The sequence below is a fragment of the Anabrus simplex genome, chromosome 2 (genome assembly GCF_040414725.1).
Source record: "Anabrus simplex isolate iqAnaSimp1 chromosome 2, ASM4041472v1, whole genome shotgun sequence".
Lineage (NCBI taxonomy): Eukaryota > Metazoa > Arthropoda > Insecta > Orthoptera > Tettigoniidae > Anabrus > Anabrus simplex.
In genome coordinates, this window is record NC_090266.1 from 374,878,640 (window position 1) to 374,904,778 (window position 26,139).

The 26,139-nt window shown below is 40.5% G+C and overlaps 1 protein-coding gene across 1 annotated transcript in view; it reads right to left on the bottom strand.

Annotated features, from left to right (window-relative positions):
* LOC136863553 (uncharacterized) overlaps window positions 1–26,139 on the bottom strand; it is a 452,780-nt gene that overhangs the window by 161,578 nt on the left and 265,063 nt on the right. The window contains exons 13-14 of the mRNA XM_067139933.2: window positions 19,588–19,797; window positions 13,736–19,492 (exon numbers count right to left, since the gene is read on the bottom strand). Coding sequence (XP_066996034.2) covers window positions 13,736–19,492; window positions 19,588–19,797 — 5,967 coding nt within the window. The remainder of the gene's footprint in view (window positions 1–13,735; window positions 19,493–19,587; window positions 19,798–26,139) is intronic.

Sequence of the window (26,139 nt, forward strand, 5' to 3'; positions counted from 1 at the left end):
TATAGAAAACCCACACATACAGCTAATACCATAAAACAAGACTCTTTTCACCCACAGTCACATAAACGTGCTTCATACAACAGTATGGTTAACCGCGCCTTCAAAATTCCGCTATCAAAGGAAAACTTAAATAAAGAACTAAACATCATCCGCTCTATTGCCAAATTTAACGGTTATAATTCTTATTTTATTGAACAAATCATTAACAAATTTAGACACAGCCCTAACACAACACTCTTAAAAGATATTCCCAAACCAGCTGCTTACACCACATTCACATTCAATACAAACACCTATAGTATAGCTAATGTCTTCAAAAAACACAATACCATGATTTCTTTTCGAACTAATAATAGAAACCTTGAATTATTACATAACTCCTACTCCTTAAATAGAACAAGTATCTTTTCTAAATCAGGTGTATACCGTTTTAAGTGCCACAACTGTAATTCTTCTTACATAGGTCAAACTGGTCGCAACTTCAAAATTAGGTACTTTGAACACGTTAATGCAATAAAGCACAACAGATTTTCGGCAGTGGGACAACACATACATGACACAAAACATGCTTTCACTACAATAAACCAGGATATTGAAATTCTCAGCACTCTAAATAAAGGCCCTCTCCTAGACATCACCGAAAACTGTTTTCTACACCTTGACCAGTTTTTCAATCCAAATCTTAATCTGAATATTTCTGAGAAACCCAATGCCCTTTTCGATTTTCTCATCTCCTTTTTAAATAACCTGAAGTCAACAAATAAGGAATCAATCTTTCACAATTTACACAATACCCTCTCATGCCACTTCCCCCTTCCGCATCACCCCCCCCCCGATCCTCCTTAGTTCCCCCCTCCCCACCCAAGGGGCTCTGAACTTCGGAGCGTGGGTTGGCGACCACGGGGCCCTTAGCTGAGTCCTGGCATTGCTTCCATTTACTTGTGCCAGGCGCCTCACTTTCATCTATCCTGTCCGACCTCCCTTGGTCAACTCTTGTTCCTTTCCGACCCCGACGCTTTTAGGTTTCCGAGGGCTAGGGAGTCTTTCATTTTCACGCCCTTCGTGGCCCTTGTCTTCCTTTGGCTGATATCTTCATTTTTCGAAGTATCGGATCCCTTCCATTTTTCTTTTCTTCCCACCCTCCATCCCCCAGGGGCTCTGAACTTTGGAGCGTGGGTTGGCGACCACGGGGCCCTTAGCTGAGTCCTGGCATTGCTTCCACTTACTTGTGCCAGGCTCCTCACTTTCATCTATCCTGTCCGACCTCCCTTGGTCAACTCTTGTTCTTTTCCAACCCCGATGCTATTAGGTTTGCGAGGGCTAGGGAGTCTTTCATTTTCACGCCCTTCGTGGCCCTTGTCTTCCTTTAACCGATATCTTCATTTTTCGAAGTGTCGGTTCTCTTCCTCTTTTTTCCTCGAATTAGTGTTATATAAAGGATTGTTGCCCAATTGTATTTCCTCTAATAACAATAACCACCATCACCACCCTCTAATAAACGTCCCCCACCCCCTTTCTCTATTTATCATTTCTTTATCAATTACTACGGCAAGTTGTTTCGAGTTGAACCTCGTATTTCTTTCATTATTTCTTCCCATTTTTAATATATTTTTATTTGGCTTTATTCTTTTTTAACGTTTTAAATTATTTTAAAACCTATATATCCACTTTGATTTTGACGAAATTAAATCCTACACTGTTTCCCTAAGACTTCATTCACGTCACCTTTTCCTCTTCGGCCGGAGAAACAAATACCTACAAGACCTGCCTAGCAACGACTTTACATAAGTGCATACTTGATCTGCTTATGAACTTCAAATATATTTGTTTTCAGCGCAAGATAGTGATGTTCTGTTTACTCTCTTGACTGTGATTATTGTGTTCTGAACATTAACTGAATTGCCACGATGTGATACAATGTTAATATTTTGCCTGTGTTCAATATGTTAGTTATTTTAAGATCTTCGCTAATTGGCTGATGATGACACTCTAAATGTGTTGAAACCGGTCCCATTAAACAGGTTGTAACTACTTTTTACTACGGAGTATTGAAAGGTGGATCCTTCCCTATAATATTGTACATCTTCTTATTTTCTCTATTCAATACGGAACTATCATGAAGTTTTTAACTTTAAATCCAATAACCTATTTACAATGAATGGATTTTTCTATAACTTTCCAGTCGCACATTGTGTTGTTCTGGACTTATTACAGTGTGTTGCACAATACTGCAGTGGATTATACATCACATATACAGGTAATAATAAATTACATACTATTAATTACGTGTTTTTACATTAATAAACTCATATTAATATGCATACAGCAGATGTTTCGTGACATAACCTTACAAATAATAGGACCATCCGTACATAACTATGTAAATAGTAATAGTACTAATAATATAGAGATTAAACAACTTCATAGCCACACCTCAAGTAATAATAATAATAAGAAGAAACAAGGTACCTAGATGAAGAGACTTTTTAATCCGAAGGCTACCGATTTTTCAAGAGCAAAGCACAAAGAGGAATCCTCAATGGAGCTGTGATGCTAGGAACCGCGTTTGCTGTTAGAATCAAGATCCTTAAATCGGTTGCAAATTTCGAACCTGTGAATGACAGATTGTCTATACTAATAATTAAATATGCAAACAAAACCTACACCCTAGTTAACGCACATGCTCCTACAAACAATAAGAACAAGTCTGAAACAGACAAAGTTGATCATTTCTGGGACCTACTGGATGAAAAATTTAACAAAATTCCCAAACACCATGTCAAGCTTCTTTTGGGCGACTTCAATGCCCAACTAGGTCGTGAACAGAAGTACAAGAAAGTTATAGGAAATTACCCTGCTCACAAAAGAACCAATCCCAACGGCAAAAGACTCGTGTCCGTTTGCGAAAATCACAACCTGCAGGTCATGTTGACCCACTTTCGCCATCTATACAGAAAGCAAATGACTTGGCGTTCTCCCGTCCAAACTCTCGAAGAGTTCCAAATAGATCATGTTGCAATCTCCAGGAGAAACAGCCCTGGAGATTATGAATGTCAAAGTAAAGAAAGGCATCAATGTGGCCTCAGATCACTATATGTCTCTGATCAAATTCAAAGAAATTCCTGCAAACACAAGGAAGACAACCAAACAGATCACACGATTCAACGATAAGCTTCGGCAAAGGGTTGAGGAGTTCCAGGAGAAGGCTAGACCAAATGACTGTGACTTTAAAAACACCAAAAGTCTCCTTGTTGAGGCCGCCAAAGACGTTGCAGAAATCAAGTGAAGCGAAAGGCATGCCTGGCGGAATGATACCTGTGAATCAGTCCTCAAAGAAAGACTCAATGCGTGGAAACAGTACTACTCTACGAAATCAGAAACTGATTGGAAATCCTACGAAACCCAACATGCCCAAGCAGCTAGGGTGTTCAGAACTGAGAAACGTAAATATGAAAAATCTCTCATTGAAAAGATAGAACAAAACTTTAGGAAGAATGAAAGCAGAGAGTACTACAGAGCCTTCAAACGCAAACTCACTGGCTATAAACCACCATCACTATGCTTTGAACGAAAGGACGGCACACTGGCGACGTCAAATGAAGAAAATTGCAGCATTCTGGCAGACTACTTCAAGAATTTACTTCATTGCTCTAAACCGCAAAGCCCCATTGAGATCAAGGAACCCTTACTCAGGTACCCAGATTCCAGACCACCCGACAGGGATGAAATCAAGTGCAACATTGCCCGTCTCAAAAATAACAAAGCACCGACGGAAGACTCAGTAGTAGCAGAACTAAGGAAATATGCCCCAGAGGAACTACTTGATATCTTGCAAAAGCAAATAGAAGAAATTTGGAGCAAGGAGACCCTACCGGAAGATTGAAAAAATAGTTTTTATCCATCCATTGCACAAAAAAGGTAACATGAAAACAACTACAGAGGAATATCTTTGCTACCCGTGACTTACAAAATTCTATCACTTGCCATCCTGGAGCATTTGGAAGCACAAGTCGAACATCAAATAGGTGAATAAAAAAAAATTTCGTGTTGCTATTTCTAGTCGGGTGCAGCCCTTGTAAGGCAGACCCTCCGATGAGGGTGGGCGGCATCTGCCATGTTTAGGTAACTGCGCGATACTGTGGTGGACGATAGCGTTATGTGTGGTGTGTGAGTTGCAGGTATGTTGGGGACAGCACAAACACCCAGCCCCCGAGCCACTGGAATTAACCAATGAAGGTTAAAATCCCCGACCCGGCCAGGAATCGAACCCGGGACCCTCTGAACCGAAGGCCAGTACGCTGACCATTCAGCCAACGAGTTGGACAAATAGGTGAATACCAAGGAGGGTTCAGAAAAAGTCGCTCTCAACAGCCGAACAGATCAAAGGTCTCAAAATTATCAGATATTGCACACTAAGTTCCAAGCAGTATGTGTCTGTCTTTGTGGACTTCGAGAAAGCGTACGACTCCATTGACCGGGAGGTCCTGCTAAATATCTTAAATGAATTTGGAGTTGATTTGAAACTGTTGGCATTAATTAGAGCCATCCTGACCGATACAAAATCCAAGGTGAAGTTCCACGGATGTCTTCTCGCATTCCTTTGACATCAAAACAGGAGTCCGACAACGTGATGGGCTATCCCGATACTCTTCAACTGCATTCTTGAAAAGATCATCAGAACCGGGCGGGTGAGATTACAGGAAACCAACTACAGTCCACTAAGAATAGGAACCAAATACAAGGGGATCACAACAGACTGCTTGGCATTTATCGATGATACTGCTGTTCTCTCAAACGGCGTAGAAACCGCTAGAGCTCAAGTTGAAATGTTAAAGGAAATTGCCGAACAAACTGGTTTGCATATATCATTTGAGAAAACAGAAGTAATGACTAACATCAAAAAAGCCCCACCAAAACTCCATACAAAATACGGGGGCATCACCCGAGTAGACAAATTCAAATACCTGGGAGAGATCATCATGAAAAATGGACTGGACAAAGAAGCACTTCAGGAGAGAGTATGCAAACTGGAAGTAGCCTACCAAACATCCCGCACAATCTACAACAAAAAATGCCTTTCCCAAAACACCAAGATACATCACTATGAAGTTCTGAAGCCAGTAGTTCTATATGCAGCCAAAAACCTGTCTCTAAATGCCAAAAAAGAACTCCTTGAAGAACTGGAGAAAAAAGAGCGCAAAATTGTGAGAGGAATCTTGGGATCAAAGTACAGAAATGGAATCCATCAAAAAAGATCCAATGAGGAAGTCTACAGCAAAATAGAGAAAATTACCGATACAATCCGAAAAAGACTGGCACGATTTTACGGTCATCTGAAAAGAATGGACGGAAGAAAGTTAACTAAAGAGATCTTTCACTTTTTTTATTCAAACCCCAAAACCACAATTCCCTGGTTTAGAGATACCAAAGAACACCTGCAAATGCTACATATCTCAGCTGAAGACGCCCTTAACAGAGATTGCTTCCACAAGAAAATATTGACAAATGGGCTAATCCGAGACGAGCAACCAAACAGAAGACACAGTGCTCCTTGGACAGAGGAGCATAAGCAGGCCCACTCACAAAGAATACGGGAAATTTGGACTCTAAAGAAGGCCAAGTTCAGTGTCAAATGCAACAAGACTTAACGTGGTCCTTGATGGCCCCAGCGAATTATAATGTCCATTATTTACCCATGGGTTAGAGAACATTGTTTCCAAGTTATACTAGTCACACTATACTACACTTGCATCACATTTAGTCAGCCTTAATTTTTAACGGAGGACACATTTACGCATTTATTATGAAAATATGTTCTTTCATTTTGGATTTTCTTTACAGAACAGCAGTCTACGGGTATTACTAATCGACTCTGACATTGCCTTCGAATGTCGACGAGAGAACTTGCCAGTGGACATAGCGAGGAAACAATACCACAGATAATCGATCGCATGCAACAAACGCTGGGGTGCATAAATATCTGTAACTGAAAAATCATGCGCGCTTAATCACTCATAATAATGGATGCGTCATTAATAGGGTTCTCGCTGCAACCGAAGGATAATACACAGTTCAATATAGGAATTTTGAAGGGACAGCAAACAATTGGCGTTATAACGGGGTTCTCATTATATGCTGTACTCGATATAGTGGACTTCTACTGTAATTGTGACAGTACTCTACCCATGAATCATAGTCAATTTTTGGTTTATCATACCTCTTCTGCCCTCTTGCTAATTGTATTCACTCTCTCCCACACCTTTTCAGGTTGCTTCATTCTACACTATTTATCACCTCTGCTTTCTCAGCCATAATTTCTTTCTTTCTTTCTATGATTTTTCTCTTATATTCTTTCCATAATCTACAAAACTCCTCCATTATTTTACTCCTTCCATGCATCCTATAATATTTTAGCACCCTCATGACTACTTTCCTAGATTCTTTGCACTCTTTATTATACAACCCATCTTCCTCTACCTTCCTTTTTTTTAAATTTCTTGATATCTCAGCTACCCTCTTTATCGGATATTCAATTAACTCAACCACCCTATCCAAATTATCTTCACTTGAAGCTAACTCCCATCCTAACTTAATAACTTGTAGGTCATTTTCTGTAAGATGGTTTACCTCCAATTTTATTTCCTTTTGACAACTTATATTTAATACGATTCCTACTTTTCTCTTTACCCCTCCTTCTAACTCCTCCCTCTTTTTCTCTTTCTTCTTCCCAGCTTTGCATATACCGGAGCATGATGGGATTCATTCCAGTCCCCTATTTTGAACTCCTTTATTCTATTTCCCTCCCCTGCAAACCATGCGACCTTGCCGCGATGGGGAGGCATGCGTGTCCCAAATGAAGCAGACAGCCGAGCCCCAGGTCCAACCATAGCGGATGGCATAGCAGCCTTTCGGAAGTTGTAAGGATGGTAGTCTGGATGACTGACTGATATGGCCTTGTAATAATACTCAACATGGTTTAGCTGGGGTGATGCTGCTACACGGGTGAAAGCAAAGGGAAACTACAGCCATAACTAATTCCCAAAGACATGCAGCTCTCTCTGTATGAATGAAGTACTGATGATGGCTTCCTCCCGGGTAAAATATTATGGAGGTAAAATAGTCCTCCATTCGGATTTCCTGGTGGGGACTAAACGAGAGGGGGCGATCATCAGGAAGATGGATACTGATATTCTGCGAGTCGTGGTAGGTAAGAGAATCTGAAAAGGGAGATGGATAGACTAAAGTTAGATGTAGTTGGTATAAGTGAAGTACGTTGGCAGCCAAAACAGGACTTTTGGTCAGGCAACTGCAGAATTATCAACACAAAATCAAACATGGGAAATGCAGGAGTTGGTTTAATAATGAATAAGAAAATAGGGCAGTGAGTAAGCTACAATGACCAGCATAGTGAAAGAACTATTGTCATCAAGATAGACACCAAACCAATGCCCACCACAATAGTGCAGGTCATTATGCCTACTAGTTCAGCGGATGATGAGGAAATCAAAAGAATATATGAAGAGATAGAAGATTTAATACAATATGTAAGAGGTGATGAGAATCTAATTGTGATGGGAGACTGGAATGCAGTGGTAGGACAAGGAAGAGAAGGTAATACAGTAGGAGAATTTGGACTGGGACAAAGGAATGAAGAGGAATTCGGTTGGTTGAATTCTGCACTAATTCTAATTTACTCCTTGCCAATACCTGGTTCAAACACCACAAACGACGGCTGTACACGTGGACGAGACCTGGAGACACTGGAAGGTATCAAATAGACTTAATTATGATTAGGCAGAGATTCAGAAACCAGGTGTTGGATTGCAAAACATTCCCCCGGAGCAGACGTGGACTCTGACCACAACTTGTTGGTCACGAAATGCCATCTGAAGTTGAAGAAATTGAAGTAAGGAAGGAATGTAAGGAGATGGGATCTACACAAGTTGAAAGAAAAGAGTGTGTGGGATTGTTTCAAGGAACATGTTGCACAAGGACTAAGTGAAGAGGCTAAAGGAAACAGAGTAGAGGAAGAGTGGATAGTCATGAAAAATGAAATCAGTAGGGCTGCTGAAGAAATGTTACAAAGGAAGAAAAGATCAACCAAGAATCAGTGGATAACTCAGGAGATACTAGACTTGATTGATGAACAACGAAAATACAAGAATACTAGAAATGAAGAGAGCAGAAAAGAATACAGGTGATTAAAGAATGAAGTGGATAGAAAGTGCAAGGTAGCTAAGGAAGAATGGTTGAAGGAGAAGTGCAAGGATGTCGAAGGTTGTATGCTCCTCGAAAAGGTAGATGCTGCATACACGAAAATCAAGGAAACCTCTGGAGAAAGGAAATCTAGGTGCATGAATATCAAGAGCTCAGTTGGAAAGCCACTTCTAGGGAAAGAAGACAAAGCAGAAAGATGGCAGGAACATATCCAACAGTTGTATCAACGTAAAGATGTAGATAATTTGGTTCTGGAACAAGAAGAGGCTGTTGATGCTGATGGAATGGGAGAGACAATTTTGAAGACAGAGTTTCAGAGATCTAAATAGGAACAAGTCACCTGGAATTGATGACATTCCCTCTGAACTACTTACTGCCTTATGAGAAACCAGCATGGCAAGGTTATTTCATTTAGTGTGTAAAATATTTGATACAGAAGTGCCATCCGATTTTTGGCAGAATATTGTTATACCTATTCCCAAGAAAGCCGGTGCTGATAAGTGTGAAAACTACCGCACCATTAGTTTAGTATCTCATGTCTGCAAAATTTTAACACGTATTATTTACAGAAGAATGGAAAGACAAGTTGAAGCTGAGTTGGGAGAAGATCAATTTGGCTTCAGAAGAAATGTAGGAACATATGAAGCAATCCTGACTTTAAGTCTGATCTTAGAGGATTGAATTAAGAAGGACAAGCCCATGTACATGGCGTTCGAATATCTAGAAAAGGCATTCGATAATGTTCATTGGGCCAAACTATTTAAGATTCTGAAGGTGATTGGAATCGGATACCGAGAATGAAGAATTATCTACAATCTGTATACAAATCAGTCTGCAGTGATAAGAATCTAGGGCTTTGAAAAAGAAGCAGTAATCCAGAAAGAGTGTGGCTAGGCTGCAGTTTGCCCCCCCTCCTGTTCAATGTTTACATAGAACAGGCCGTAAAGGAAATCAAAGAGGAATTTGGAAAGGGAATCGCAATCCAAGGAAAGGAAATCAAACCTTGAGATTTGACAATATTTTATCCGAGACTGCCCAAGATCTCAGGAAGTTGCTGAATAGTATGGATGAAGTCTTGGGTAAGAAGTAGAAGATGAAAATAAATAAGTCAAAAATAAAAGTAATGGAATGCAGTCGAACGAAGGCAGGAAGAAATATTACATTAGTAAATGAAGTCTTAAGGAAGTAGATGAATATTGTTACTTGGGCAGTAAAATAACTTTCGATGGCAGAAGTAAGGAGGACATAAAATGCAGATTAGCACAAGCAAGGATGAGCTATCTTAAGAAAAGAAATTTGCTCACTTCAAACATTGATATAGGAATTAGAAAGATGCTTCTGAAGACTTTAGCCTGGAGTGTGGCATTGTATGGAAGTGAAAGATGGACGATAACTATGTCAGAAAGCAAGAGAATAGAGGCTTTTGAAATGTGGTGTTACAGAAGAATGCTGAAGGTTAGATAGATTGATTGAATCACGAATGAAGAGATACTGAATCAAATTAGTGAGGGGAGATTGATTTGGCTAGATTTGATGAGAAGAGATAGAATGATAGGACACATCTTAAGATACCCAGGACTTGTTCAGTTGGTTTTTGAAGGGAGCGTAGGCGGTAAGAACGGTAGGGGTAGACCAAGGTATGAATACAACAAGCAGATTAGAGCAGATGTAGGATGCAATAGTTACATAGAAATGAAAAGTTAGCGCAGGATAGGGTGGCATGGAATGCGGCATCAAACAAGTCTATGGACTGATGACTCAAACAACAACAACAACAACAACAACAACAACAACAACAACAACAACAACAACAACAACAACAACAACAACAACAACAACAACAACAACAACAATTCTATCCAACATGTCCTCCAAACTAACTACCAAGTCTATAACACTTCCCACCCCCTGCGATGTAATGCAGGTCAGTTTCCCTTCCCTATCCCATACCACCATCCATTCTAAATATACAGGTTGCCTACTGCGCATAATTCTAGCAATTTTATCCCACAACTATTTCTCTCCTTATCTTCACTAAGCCTCACTCCCCTAGTCATCATCCTACCCTCTTTGCTATATACTGGGCTTAGGCCGCCCATTCTAGCATTCCCGTCACCTAATAAAAGCATCTCGTCGTCTTCATATTTCCCACCAATTACAGTAATTTCCAGTAATAGTTTTTTTTTGCTAGGGGCTTTACGTCGCACCGACACAGATAGGTCTTATGGCGACGATGGGATAGGAAAGGCCTAGGAGTTGGAAGGAAGCGGCCGTGGCCTTAATTAAGGTACAGCCCCAGCATTTGCCTGGTGTGAAAATGGGAAACCACGGAAAACCATCTTCAGGGCTGCCGATAGTGGGATTCGAACCTACTATCTCCCGGATGCAAGCTCACAGCCGCGCGCCTCTACGCGCACGGCCAACTCGCCCGGTCCAGTAATAGTTAATCAAAAACATTTCCATTAGCATATGGCAATACTTTTGGATGATTATATAGGAAAACCAGCCACAACTTTATATCTTTTTCCCTCCCCATATTAAGCCTGATCAAAACCACATCCTCCATCGCATTTTCAATATCTTAAATTCATTCACTATTTCGTTTATTAAAACCACTATAACCCCTAGATTCCTACCCCTCATCCCCTCCTTCCTTTTAGTTTTATTCTTAACCTCAAACCCCTCCACATTAACGCCTTCCTTATTTCTAGCCATGTGTCTAACAGAGCCACAATATTTTTTATTTATTTATTTTATTTATTTATTTATTTTATTTATTTATTTATTTATTTATTTAATAATTCACGAAGCACAAGATACAGCTACACTGAGCGAATTTCACTTGCACTGTCAACAGACTATTTAACAAACGTAAACTTTCATAATAAAATATAACAAACATGACAAAATATAACAAGATCAGGTACACGGCCTACTAATAACAACTGTCCAAATCGAAAACCATGAGAATGTCCATGTTCATAGCCAAGTCGTCGTGGGTCAAGATGACAGTATAATCCCTTCACATCAACTTATCTTTAAGAGACTATTTACACCCCTCTCGAATATGCTTCTATTTGATGCTCTTGTCTCCTATTAATATTGTTAACCCTAAACCGGGCACGCTGGTGAATTTCGTTCACCAACCTGAGTGTTTCATCTGTAGTTTTTAGTTCCTAAGAGCTACAGCCATTGTGCTGCTAGTACATTCCTGCGAAGTCTTATCGATACTCTCAGTGTAGCGGTATCTGTCCAGGAAATTGTACGTGTCACGAAATTCACCACGCGCCCAGCAATGTAACATTTATAGGCACGCCCGCTTTAGGGTTAAAGAGTGTTGGGAGGCGGATTAGGAAAGATCGTTGAAGTATTTAGTGCTGAGTGTGGGGAATGTGGAGAAGGTCTTTGGTTCTGGTGCAGCGGGAAGGAACACGGAGAGTGAAGAGTGAGACAAGATGTTCCGAGCAGTAATGCCCATTTAAGATCGCGTGGAGGAAACTCAGGTCAGCTACCTGTCGCCTGATGTGCAGCAGTGACATATTAATTGCCATTAATACCTGCTGCGTAGACAGATTTCTGAGCTTACAATTGCAGCAAAGAAGGACACTGCTCCGTCTAACTGGTTAGTATTGGAGGGGGGGCTGTTGTCCAGATCGGAGAGCAGTAGTTTAAGAGAGGTTGAAATGATCATGAGGAAGAAGTGACAAAGAGCAATGGGGTCAGAAATTTCTGTGACGCGATAGAGAATGCCTAGTAATTTCATAGCCTTGGTTGTATATGTTTCTATGTAGGTCTACTAATTTTATCACTTCGTTCCCCGTCTTACTTAACAAGCCTTCAATATTTACAAAACCTATCTTCCATTCTAGTTATTTATTCCCCTCATCTGCCTCTCCCCTTCCTCCCTTATTTTTACCTCCCTCTGCCACATTACTTGATGTACTTATTGTTATTACCGCACTCTCTTTCCACTTCTGTTCCATCTTCTTTTAGACATTTTTAGGACACTCTTTATCCACCTTTTCCTCCTGACCTTTATTTTTTTTCCCCCAAAGATCTTTTAAAATCAAACTTCTTCATCTACCCAATACCTCACTTCTTCTTCTTTTTTCTTTTCGATCCCCATTTGCTCTCCCATGTACGTGCTCCCTGCTGACAAAATCCCCGATTCTTCACTTTTCCCTTCTACCTCCGACTGCTGACCTTTAGTATCCGAACTTGCACTGTCCTGGTCTTTGTCCTCTCCCTTGCTGCCGCTTTCTGCCTTGTCATCACCATCCGTACTCTCGGCAACCTTCCTTTCACATTGACTTGTCACCAGACCTGTTTATGTTTTTCATCTATTTGCTGTAAATTAGCCAAATTAGTCACTGATCATGTTCTAGTCCATCTTCCATTCCCCACCACCAGTTGTTTGCCCCTGAAGTATGCTCTCAGCCCTCAGCCCTGGCCTCCTGGGTATCACTAGGTGCTCGCTTAAAATTCTGATGTTTTTTACTTCCTTCACTCCCTAGGTCTCTTTTTACCCACACATTCTCACCTTGTAAATTCCCTGCGTTTCTCGCCACAATATCGACCATCAAGGTGGATAATAACTTGACCTTTATTGGCCTATGCACTTTCACTTTTCCTACTCTTTCTACATCGTCAATGTCCACTTTACTGGAGTTGATCTTCATTTTATTTTGGATCACCTCCACCACCTTATACACTAAATCCACTTTATTTTCTTTCACTCCCTCTTGAACACCATAAATAAAAATGCCTTTCCTCATAGATTCCTGACTATCATTTACGCCATCTCTCTTCACCTTACCCAACCCCTCTTCTAGATTTTTCACCTTCTTTCTCAAGAACACTAGTTCTTCTGCATTACTTTCCACCTTCAACTTCATCTCTCCCATTTTATTCTTGTATACGCCTCTTCATATCCTTTATCTCATTCAACTGATCCCTTATCATTTCCTTAACTTGCTCCATTTGATATGCCTCTTTAACCACCTCCTTAATCGTATTGATTTCAACCCAACCAATGGCGCCCCCTAGTCCAGGGCCTGGATTCATTTCCACACCTCCGATGGTCAATAGAACTGCCACCACTGCTGCCACGAGTGCCACTTCCTTCATACTCTCCATATCTCCATTCTCCTTTTCACTTGACACTTCACGCTCCTCTGCCATCTTCCAATTACTGCTCGACATTGTTGCACTGAAATACCCATATCTCGACACTAACTGCTCAACACATCTGCTGTCTCTGCTTGCTTAAGCTTGACGTACTGGGTTAATTCCTAGGGGTAAAGCTGGCCGGGCGTGGAGTTAACCACTCTATCCCACTTAGTGATGAGGTTACGAAAAGTAGAAGCCTTTACCTTCCACTCATCCAAGGTCCTTCATAAAGATGGCTTTACTTGACATGCAGCACCAGTACATGCATAACTTAAACATTTCTTAACCATACAAATCTTCCCTCTACCAATGAATAAAAAAATTTTAACAGCTTATAATTATTACTTACCCAGTCATATGGAATGCCCAGTTCTTCTTTCACAAATGCCCTGGATGTATTTGTACCTAGATCTGCAAACTGTTTGCTATCATTTCCATTTCTGAAGTTGTCACTCGCTGTACCACAACCCACATCCTTGCAATCTTCTTCATTGGCATCAGTCCCTATACTAACACTTTTATTGTGACTACAGTCAGTTTCTACATATTTAGAATCACACATAGATACTTCACGTTGTTCATTTCCTGCAGGCTTGTGTTCAGATTTTGGAGAGTTCATATCTGGTGGTCTTGCTGGAGAATTAGAAGCAACACAGGTTGCCTTATCTTTAAAATCTGAACCAATCCCACTACCCTCTACTTTGACGTTTGATGATGTATTGATTTCACCACTGTTAACAAGGTTACCCTTGTTAGATGTAATATTTGCTTCAGAACCAGTATTATCACTGTTGGTCACATTACAACTAAGTAAGGATTTACCACTTTCACTATCACACTTATCACCATTTTCCACTTTCATAGATAAACACTCTTGAAATGGATTAACCTTCAGTGATGTCTGGGAATCAAAATGTCCAATTGCCTCTGATGAAAACTGGCTAGTCTGAGATGTATTTTTAAGTGCAGATTTTGCATCTTCATTATTCTGAATTTCAGAACCCTCCTGTTTTACAGATGTGTTTGACTCACCTGTGTAATTTTCAGAACTCCATTGATTCATTCTTCCCTGTACTTCTTCATTTTGAAAGTGAGCATACATGGCTCCCATATTGCCAAGTGAACTACCGCACCTAAGAGAATTTGGATCACTCTCAGGCTTGAGCTCAGCAGCTGAATAAGACTGGTCAACAGTATTATAATTACTACACTGACTATGTGAACTATCTGTAATTCCTGAGTGCCCATACTGGCCAAGAAAAGGAGTATGCTGCCCGCTTGTTGTTCCAGCACTGTGTGAGGTCTCTGACTGATGGGAAAATGAAATTGTCATGGCGTCTACTTTATTCGCAACATCCTGAGTGCCCATTTGATTCTGAGAACTTACCAATGTATTGCTCCGATTTCCCACAGAAGTAGAGATATTCATTAATGGGTTAGGGAAACTGTTCATTCCTGTGTTGTGCATATCTTGGATCCTGGCATGTAAATCATTTATCTCTCGCTGTTCCTGACTATTACCACCCTGACTACAATTTATTGCTGATTTCTGAGAATTCATAGTTTGATTATGTATACCCTGCTCAGAGCTACTAGAATTCTGTATGTCTGATGACATCACCTGATCAACATTACTTGAGAGACTGGATTTACTGGCATTCTTACAGTCAATATCAAGAGCACTGTTTAAGCATTCTTGTGAGTTTTCAATATTCTCACAATGGCTTATTTTATTGGCAGAATCAATTCTTTCCTGGAACTTATCACTGACATTAAGCTGGTCTGATGATTTTTGACTGTTTCCAATGTGACATGAAGGACTCATCTGAGAGCAAGAACCTTCAATTTGATCAGAAACATTCAAATGACCTTGTGGACTAGAAACAGAACTGTTGTTAGACATCTGATTCTGAAAATTTCCGGAACGATTAGGATTACTAACCTGATGCTGTGGACTCACTATTTGATTAAGGGCACTGCACTGAGTCTGTACACTTTCAATCTGACTAGCACCACCAATCTGATTTTGCAATTGAGTAAGATGATTACAGTTGCCCATTTGAGTTTGGAAATTAACAGACTGATTATGATTAGTACTTTGATTTATTGAGGAAGGTATTTCTGATGGATTACTTACTTTATTTTGTATACTTTGAGACTCATTGGAACTTGGGATCTTATTAGATGAGTCTAGAACCTGATTAGAATTTCCAGATTGATTTTGTGAGCTAGCAATTTGATTAGAGGTACTGAAATGATTCTGAAGGTTTCCAATTTGATTAAAACTCATCTGATTTTGTGTAGCTGACAACTGATTTATGTCCGTATTCTGATTAGAAGTAATAAGCTGATGTTGAAAGCCACCTAGCTGACCTGAATTTACCATCTGATTTTGTGTGATAGAACCCTGAGCATCATTTCTGGGACTCTGAGATTTGGTTAACTGATTGCAACTACTCACCTGATTTCGAGAAACTTGATCAGAATCAACCACGGCATCATGTGAATTACTGATTTGAGATGAACTGTTCAGTTGGTTTAGGGAGTCAGTATTTTGATTACTATCATTGTTGTGACAATAAGAGTCAACAATTTGACCACAGTTATCAATCTGTTGATTTGAGATGGTCACTTGATTAGGATTATTTATCTGTATGTTTGAGCTAGTAATTTGAGTGTGTGAGTTTATGGTCTGACTGGGACTACTTGTTTGATTCTGAATTTGATTAAAGTTACTCATTGATATTTGCAAATTGGGAACAGAATTAAGATTACTCAAATGATTTGGGGAGTTGAGAGGTAAGTCATGATCACTTTGTGAATTTGGTCCTTGCATGTGATTATTAATTTGGTCATGTAAGCTGTTAATCAGATTTTGATTATTAGTCACATGACTTTCAGGGTTGTTAACCACTGCACGACCACTCTCTTCAGTTTCAGAATGTATATGACTGCTGGTACTACCATCACCTGCTGCAGCACCAATGTCAACACTGTTTGCATGATTATTCAGCTGATTTTGAAAACTGTCATTCTGATTATTACAAATATTATTATCAGAGCTGGCAGCCACTGTAAGATCAGATCTTTCACTCTGAGAATTTCTTTGATTTGAGTTACTCACATCATCTGCTGGTACTGTAATATGGCTAAGACTTGTGTTATGACCATTAGAGCTGCCTGAACAATCATGTCTGCTAATCTGATTTTGAGAATTGTTGACCTGATTTGTACCACACATCTGATTATGAGTGTTCATAATTTCATTTAGGCTATCCATCTGATTTTGACAGTTGGTCAACTCATTTAGACTACCTATTTGACTTTGTGAGTTTATTTGATCAAGATCTGCAATCTGACTTTGGGAATTTGAAAGCTGACTGGAATTACTAACTTGATTCTGAGGACTTGCAATTTGGTTGGTACCATTAACATGACTACGTACATCAGAAATTTGACTGCTATTATTTACTAAATTTTGAGAGCTGGAAATTTGATTAGCATTAATTATCCGATTTTGTGAATGTACAACTTGGTTCACATTATTTATTTGATTTTGTGAATCTGCAACCTGACTAATATTACGTACTTGATTTTGTGAGTCTACAGTCTGACCACAATTAATTTGACTCTCACAACTAGGGACTTGATTGGTACTTGTCATCTGACTCTGTGAATCTGGACGCTGATTGGGATTATCAACTGTATTTTGAACACTTGGTAATGGTAACTTATTATGATTACTGCATTGGTTCTGCAAGCTTTCTTTCTCGTCAGGACTACTCACTGGATTATACGATTGCATAGCCAGAACAGGTTCAACTGAATTATTCTGTGAACTCTGATTAGGATTATTTAAAACTGCATCTCCAAGTTGATTAGATTCATTCATTTCATTCTGTATAGCAGACAGTGACTCAGAACTGCCAGTCTGAATTTGTGAGTTGCACATCTGGTTTTGCAAAGAGATCATTTGATTAAGATGATTTTGAGAAGGACTACCATGATTGGAAACTTGATTTCCTGTATTTGCAATTTGGTTATCACTTATCCGATTAGTAGTGATCATTTGAGGCTGGGAATTACTAATATGATCCTGACTGAGAATATTCGTCTGAGCAATAATCATCTGATTATTACTGATCAGTTGATTTTGTGAGGTAACAAGCTGATTATTTGAGACCATCTGACTTGGTGAGGTCACAAGCTGATTATTTGTGACCATCTGATTTGGTGAGGTTACAAGCTGATTATTAGTAACCATCTGATTTGGTGGGGTAACAAGCTGATTATTAGTAACCATCTGATTTGGTGGGGTAACAAGCTGATTATTACCACCCACCTGATTAGGTGAAGTAACTATTTGATTATTCGTGACCATCTGATTAGGAGGGGTAACAATCTGTTTATTACTGCTTATCTGATTAGGAGGAGGAACAATCGGATTATTATTACCAGCTACCTGATTTGGTGACGTAACAATATGATTGTTTTTAACCACATGATTTGGTGAGGTAGCAATCTGATCTGATGAGGTTACAATCTCATTAGAGTTAGCCATTTGACTCTGAGAATTAGTGATGTGATTAGAGTTTCCCAACTGATTTGGAGGTGTGGAAATCTGACTATTATCATTACTCTGAATCTGAGTTTGATTATTATTGCTTAACTGATTTTGAGGAATTGTATTTGTAGAGTTACCAACTTGATTTTGAGCATTTGCTAAATGACTAAAGTTTCCAATCTGATTTTGTGCATTAGACATCTGATTCTGAGTATTACCTGTCTGGTTACCAATATGATTCTGAGAACCTGAAAGCAGACTTGTGTTCACTATTTGATTTGAAGGGTTAGAAGTATTACTAATATTACCAAAGTGGCTAGAATTTCCCAAGTGTGATTGGTTATTAATATGACAAGTGTTTGGCATATGATTCTGTGAATTTCTCATCTGGCTGTGACTGGATGTCTGCCCATTATTTTCTTGATTAAGCGGACATGTTGCTGAAACATGGGAGTTTTGAAGTTGATCAGAATTCCCCGTTTGATTCTGAGATCCAGAAATTTGATTAGAATTATTCAGTGCGCTGTTGTTGGTTTGATTATGTAAATTTGCTGTTTGGTTACCAATTTGTCCAGAGAAATTACTACTCAAAAGAGAAGGAGCATTTCTCATATGACCAGTCTGGGCACCACTATTTCTGCTAGGGGATCCTCCAAGTTGGTTCTGAGAGTTATGAGAGCCATGAAGATGCCCCATTTCATCCAAAAAGTTATTTTCGGAATTCATATTTTGGTAAACACCGTTATTAATCTGCCCACTATAGTCCTGAGATTGGTTCTGATGTTGATTCATGTAGTATGATTCATCAGTGTTGCTGTATGAGGCTCCATTCGTATTGTTTCCATAATACTGATTTTCATTGCTGTCAGTATTGGCATTATTTTGAGAATGTATATTCTGTTGATAAAAGGAAGTATTATTCTGCCAATAATTTGAGGTACTGTCCGTGTTACACGAGTATGCACTTTCACTACTTTGTTGCTGATTAGAAGGAGATGCATAGTAGGAACTGTATTCTCCTTGTTGATTTGATCCATTATTAGACGAATAATACACTGGACCTTGGGCTCCAGGATATGTTGGTGTCGTCTGATTATTGGATTCACTACATTCTCCATAACCTGATGAATGATTATTCCCAGCATAGCCATGAGTGTCCATGCCTGTAAAATTTGTACTACCTGAGTTATGCTGATAACCTGTTCCACCATATGTACCTTGATTATTGTAGCTTTGACTAGGACCTTGAACTGCATTCTGATGATATGGCATATTGTATGAGTTCTGATTTCCACTATAGGACTGATTTTGATTCTGATGAATAATATTAAAACTTTGGTTCTGAGGCTGTTGCATTTGACTGTGCATCTGCGATGTAGTTCCTCCCATTGCAGAAATTTGACCATGAGGATTATGGCCCATTCTGTTGACGTTATTTGGTGATGCTGAAAGGCCAGATGGATCTGAATTCAAGTTTGTGTTATTTGGAATTATTGTAGCAGCAGGCTTGATTCCTGTATTTCCAACTTGAAGACCAAATGCCTGGAACACAAATAAGTAAGAAATAATGAAGGCTGGTACCATAGTTACAACAATGGCAGCACTACTAAGAACACAGTTCACAAGTAGCAGTTTACCTTTTTCTCACGTTTACTGGTCTGCCCCGCACGTGCACCTCGCCCACGCCCTCTCTTAGTAGCAACACCTCGAGGAGATATGCTGCCAGTCAGAGGCACAGAAGATGGTGATGTCGTAGAACCTGTGGCTTCTTCAATGTCTAAATCTACATCCTCTCCTCCAGCACGCTTCTTCAAGAAATAATATAAGACATCTGGGTGATTCCAGATCTAAAACAGAAAGGTAAATATTCAATGCCCCTTAAACAACTGATGATCTTAGAGAATACAATCAGCAAGATAAAAGAAACAATAATAAAAACTCTTTCTCTTCCACCCCACAGCAATGTACAGAGAAAGAGAAAACACTACAATAAAACAAAACACTTAACCCTCTAGGACCCATGCCCACTTGACCTACATTAGAACTCGTGTCGGGTAATTTTTTACTGTTAAATTATTTTCATTTAAAGACAATTTTATCGTTGTCAATTTCACAGTAAAGTATACACTATGCACTTATTTACACACTTTGGCACATCTTCATTTGTCTGAGAAACGGTATGGAGAATACTCCATCACATGAACCTACATGCATTTTCACTCCGCTGAAAAACAGCCTATGCAGACTGGCTTCCCACAGTTGGCACAGCACTTCGTAGTCTTAACACATTGACTCCCCTAGGCGCCTTAAGGCGGATAACATATTGCCAGTGTGTTCTCCCGTGATAAGAACTTGCACGAAAATTCCAAGTTAAAAACTGCGCTACAGGTCGTAGTTCCTTCATGCGTTCATAGATGGTAGTTAGATGAACGTTCTGACCTTCGTTAACGTATGTCAAAACAGTAATTCCCGCCTACAATCACCCAGCAAAAAATTGTTCTTTCCGGGCACATTCCAAGCCCGCGCTCTTGCCTTCAGTGTTGTTGTGTTAGTGCCACTAGCACGACACAGTATGGCGAGCAGTAAGTTTGTGTGTGTTGAAGAGGCTATTGAAATAATTTATAATGTTGATTCTGGTGAGGACTCATCCCAGATTTAGATAGTGAAAGTGATGAGGACGAAACAACAGTGTGCGATCATATTGAAATACCAGACAGCGTTCCTCTATCTGACATCTCTCCGAGCTATTCTCCCCTGTTATCAGAGTTTTTAGGGAATGTAGGCCTTAATGTAGAGGTTCCAAACGGTGAAGATATAATGTCTTTCGTAAATATATTTATTAGCAACAGCTTTTTGTGCATGTTTGTGAACAGACTAACTTATATGCACAGCAAGTTATCAGTAGCGCACCATGTCCATTCACTAAACATTCAATCTATCAAACTTTGAAACCTGTGTCAATGATCAAAATGAAACAGTTTATCGGTTTGATGTTAGTTACATGTAATATAAATCATTTTTGGTTCCGTATTGTTGATATTTGACTTTATGTAATAACAATAAGTTATTTTATTATTTCATCCACCTAATCAATACATTAAGCACATACAATTAGGACCTTGTCCTTATTAAATCGTTTGTTGACATATTATCTTAAAATATTGTACATGTTTTGCCTTAATTATATAGGCATCATCGGCCATGATTTGACCTTAAAATAAAATCAGGCATCTGATTGACTTATGAACTAATGATACAATAGTACTGTATTTAAAAAAATCTTAAAAGGGTGTGTATAAAATTTAACATGTGGTAATTTTTTTTTAACTGATAGCTTTTTATAAGGCTTGTAACTATGAATGAGGTGAATTTATTATTGAAACGTGTTGGCAGGGTAAATAAGTAAATGAATGAGTACAGAACCTGGTAGCAACATATTTCTAAGATTTATTAACTTAGAACTACACACACACACACACGCGCGCGCGCGCGCGCGCGATATCCGAGATTACAACTTACGCAAGTACACTCACACGGTTTGCGCTCTCTCTCTCTTAGTTTTTCATGTTCCATCTACAATGAGAGAGAGAGAGACACACACGCGTGCGCACACGCACACAGAGAGTCATCGACTATGTACACTGCACTCACTAACTGACCTTCTGTCACACTCGCTAGCGCTGTCACGGTCCACAGCCTAAACGTCAGTCTCGCAGGTTGGGATAGTATCCGCTGTTCACTCAATCCGTCAAACCCCGTTCGCAGTCTACACACGTCGTCACCCAGTGTACCCTTCTTCGCCGCTCCAGGACACCAAAGGTTCTTCTCTAGCAGCTGGCCACAAGGGGGGGGGGGTCACACACACACACACACACACACACACACACACACACACACACACACACACACACACACACACACACACACACACACACACACACACACACACACACACACACACACACACACACACACACACACACACACACACACACACACACACACACACACACACACACACACACACACACACACACACACACACACACACACACACACACACACACAATGTCAGGGGAACAGGAACGAGTCCTCGGCTCCAACAGGCAGACACTCCATCAGGCTGCACTCTCCCAGGCCATCACTGACTGTGCTCCAGCGAACTCAATCTCGCTCTCACTCGCTCACTCTTACTCACTAACTCCGTCCCTCACTGATTTGAGGATAATTATGTCCACCTTTTCAATACAGGTGGACATAATTATCCTCACTTTATAATGTAAATCTAGATTCAATACGGACCAAAATGAAGTTCCTAACTTTAAATAGAACAGCTTACCTCACTGACTCACTCCAAGTTACTCCTCTCCTTATATACCTGCTCTGGGCCTTCCAGAACAGTCAGGATGCTAGATATCTCCAGGAACCTCGCGAGATAGAAGACTCCAGATTAATCATCGAGTAATTTCCGTCGTCCCATGCGGCGCAACCACGGACAGAAAAGAGAAGGGCCCGCCCAGCACTTAAATGTTGCTCGCGATTGGGGTGGGTGACGAGCTCGGCGCGTAGCGACTTGGCATGGCGGACGCTATAAAAATTACATTGCTCCCTCCTTAGGGCTGCACGTCCCGAGCTGCTCCGCGATACGCTGCAATACGGTTTGTTCGGTTGGCCACCACCTTCCCATGGGGGATCCGCTGGATCCGGTCGACGGTGTCCTCGTCCTCCTCTAGAGATCCTGCATAACTCTTCATCAATAAATAAAAGTAGTCCTTCAAAATCAGGTGTATATAGGTCTTCTTGCCAAGACTGCAATAGCTCTTACCTAGGTCAAACAGGACGCAGTTTTAAAATCAGATATGCAGAACATGTCAATGTCATAAAGCACAATCGTTTTTCCGCGGTCGGCCTACATATAAAAGAATTTAAGTACAACTTTACTGAAATAGATCAAGATCTTGAGGTATTCGAAATTCTAAACAAAGGTTCTTTACTAGACGTCACTGAAAGCTGCTATATTCATTTAGATCAATATTTCAATCCAAACCTAAACTTAAATGATATCTCAGAGAAACCAAAGATCCTGTTTGACTTTCTTATTGAATTTTTCAAAAATATTAATATTCCGAAAAACAGATCTGTCTTTCACATTATGCATAATACTTTGTCACACCACACACTTTCACCACATCACCCTCCATAGTCCCCCTACTTCCACTCCTCCTCCTCCTTCCCTCTCCCCTCCTAATCCAACAATGGCCGTTCCCCCGACCTGAACTATCCACCGTGCTCTGTTCCTCTACATCTCGCACCATAGCTTTACCGTCTTAGGTCCTGCAATGAACTGTGAACATCATAGAAACTGCCCCCACCCTACACGTAACGTTGCTACAATAGACCACAAATATTAGCACAGTCAACTTCTAAGCTCTCAGAGGAACAACTTACATAATTCGAATTTTGTATTCTTGTCGAGCTGAATATGTTTACTACACCCTCAACAAATGTGATTCTGTAACTACCATGTTCATCTCACACTTGGATTTAGATATGTTATATGCATTTGTACAAGTTTGGATATGTTGAGCCCTGTTCTCATACTTATGCTGCGCTTGACCTATATGGCATCTGACGAAGTGTCTACAAATTTTAATTCATTAACTGTCAATTTTACCTTGTACTTACAAAAATTTGAATATGTTATATGTATTTCAAATTAGTATTTAATGAGTCCTAACTCGTGTGAGTTATAGTTTTCGTTTCACCCTTCATGGACTGTTTTGAAGTGGCATTACTGAATATCTACAAATTCGAACCTTTACTGCCAAGTTCATCTCGCACCATGGGTTCAGCTGTCATGTGCAATTTTAAGAGGCTTGATTCTGTTAAATCCTAACTCGTATTTGAACTACACTCGCACCAGTGACATTCAATGAATGAGTAAACGCAGACCTTTATGTGCCAAATTCATCGCGAACCTACAGTTTCGAGTGTGTTGCATGTGTTTTCAGGTTTTGCATTTATCGAGTCCAAACTCACGCTTGTGCAATTTTGCCTCACCCTTCACAGCTGGTTTTGAATTGACGCTTAGTGAATAAGTGATTTCAATCCCTAACTGCCAAATTTCACCTCAACCCATAAATATTTTTAAAATGTTATGTGCATTTTTGAGACGACTGTGTTTGTTAAAATCTGACCTATGTTTTGTACTACACTCGCGGCAGGCAACATTCAATGGAAGAGTGTCTGAAATAATTTGAATCTCCAATGCCAATATCATCTCGAACTTCCATGTGGTTTTGTTGCGGTTTATATGTTTTTTTAAGTGATTATGTTTTTGAGCACTCATGTTTATACAATTTTGACTCACCCTTCATGACCATTTTGTAAAATGACATTGTAATTCACTATTTCATGTCTCTTATTTAATCACACTGATTTAACGTCTTGTATAACGTAAATGTCTGCATGCTTACACCTATGCCTATTTCCCACATTTTGGCTGAAGATGACGCCAAACAGCGTCGAAACTAGTTCCAAGTGTAAATATATGTTGTAAATAAACTTATAACATTTATTTGTATTGAAAAGGTGGACCCTTTTAAGTTTCCTATCTTACGGTGTCCTCGTCCCCATTGATGACGATCAGCAAGCTTGGTGTCACCTCGGGATAACTCTTCCAAAATCACGTCTGCTGGTCGCTCAATCTCGCCATTGAATTCCCGCGGTGTTACATCGGTGCGCTGACTCCTTTCCTGCAGCTGGACTCTGTAGGTGGCTCTCAGTTGGTAGATACCACAGTGTGCATCGAGCACTCCCACAACCTCCTCGTAGGTCGAACTTGGATGGGGGCTACGTTGAACTATCATCTTCTGTACATGTAGTCCGGTGATCAGGTATTCGGCACTCTTCTTGGGCGTCGATCCGGTCTCGAACTGGGTCCGGCATGTTCTCTTGGAAGTAATCCCGTTGTCCTGTAGGGTTTCCAACTTCACGATGGTGAAGCCGCCGTCGCTGCTAGCAGAATTCATTCATGTCTCCACAGCCATTGTTTCTGTACGCAGGGCACTCGCTTCCACAACTGGGCCTTGAACTTCGGACTCCACAACCGCGAGCATCTCTTCGGACCGCTTCCCGTCCTGTTCGTTCTCGTCCTGCACATCGTTATTGTAGACCTCTTTTTCGAGAGAGCGCACTTCATTTTCCGACTTTACCTGCTCACACTTCCGTTCACTTAAGTCTGTTTTCAGTTGGTCCCTGTTAGAACTCCGTTCAGTAACCACTCCGCCAGAGAGAGAGAGAGAGAGAGAGAGAGAGAGAGAGAGACACACACACACACACTAACTGACCCTCCGTCACACTCGCTAGCGCTGTCACGGTCCAAGGCCCACAAGTCAGTCACGCAGGTCGGGATAGTATCCACTGTTCACTCAATCCGTCAAACCCCGTTCGCAGTCTACACACGTCGTCACCCAGTGTACCCTTCTTCGCTGCTCCAGAACACCCAAGGTTCTTCTCTAGCAGCCGGTCACAACGGACTCATACACACACGACGTCAGGGGAACAGGAACAAGTCCTCAGCTCGAACAGGCAGACACTCCATCAGGCTGCACTCTCCCAGGCTATCACTGACTGCGCTCCAGCGAACTCAATCTTGCTCTCACTCACTCTTACTCACTAACTCCGTCTCTCACTGACTGTCACTCCAAGTTACTCCTCTCCTTATATACCTGCTCTGGGTCTTCCAGAACAGTCCGGATGCTAGATGTCTCCAGGAACCTCGCGAGATGGTAGACTCCAGATTAATCGTCGAGTAATTTCCGTCGCCCCATGCGGCGCGACCTCGGCCAGAAGAGAGAAGGACCCGCCCAGCACTTAAATGTTGCTCGTGATTGGCGCGCTCGAGCCTAAGGGGGTGGGGCGATGGGTGACGAGCTCGGCGCGTAGCGACTTGGCATGGCAGACATTATAACCATTACATTATGTTTCTGAGCATTGTAATGTTCAGCATATCTGGTTGAAAAACTGCAGCCACTTTGGCCAACGTAAGAAAAATTGCATGTAAAAGCATTTTAATCTGTATATACCTAATCCAGAATAATGATTTTCTGTAGCGTTAATTGAGTTATGATTAAAAATAAATTACGATTGGTGTTTTTTTAAGGAATTGGTAATCGGATGAATGCTAT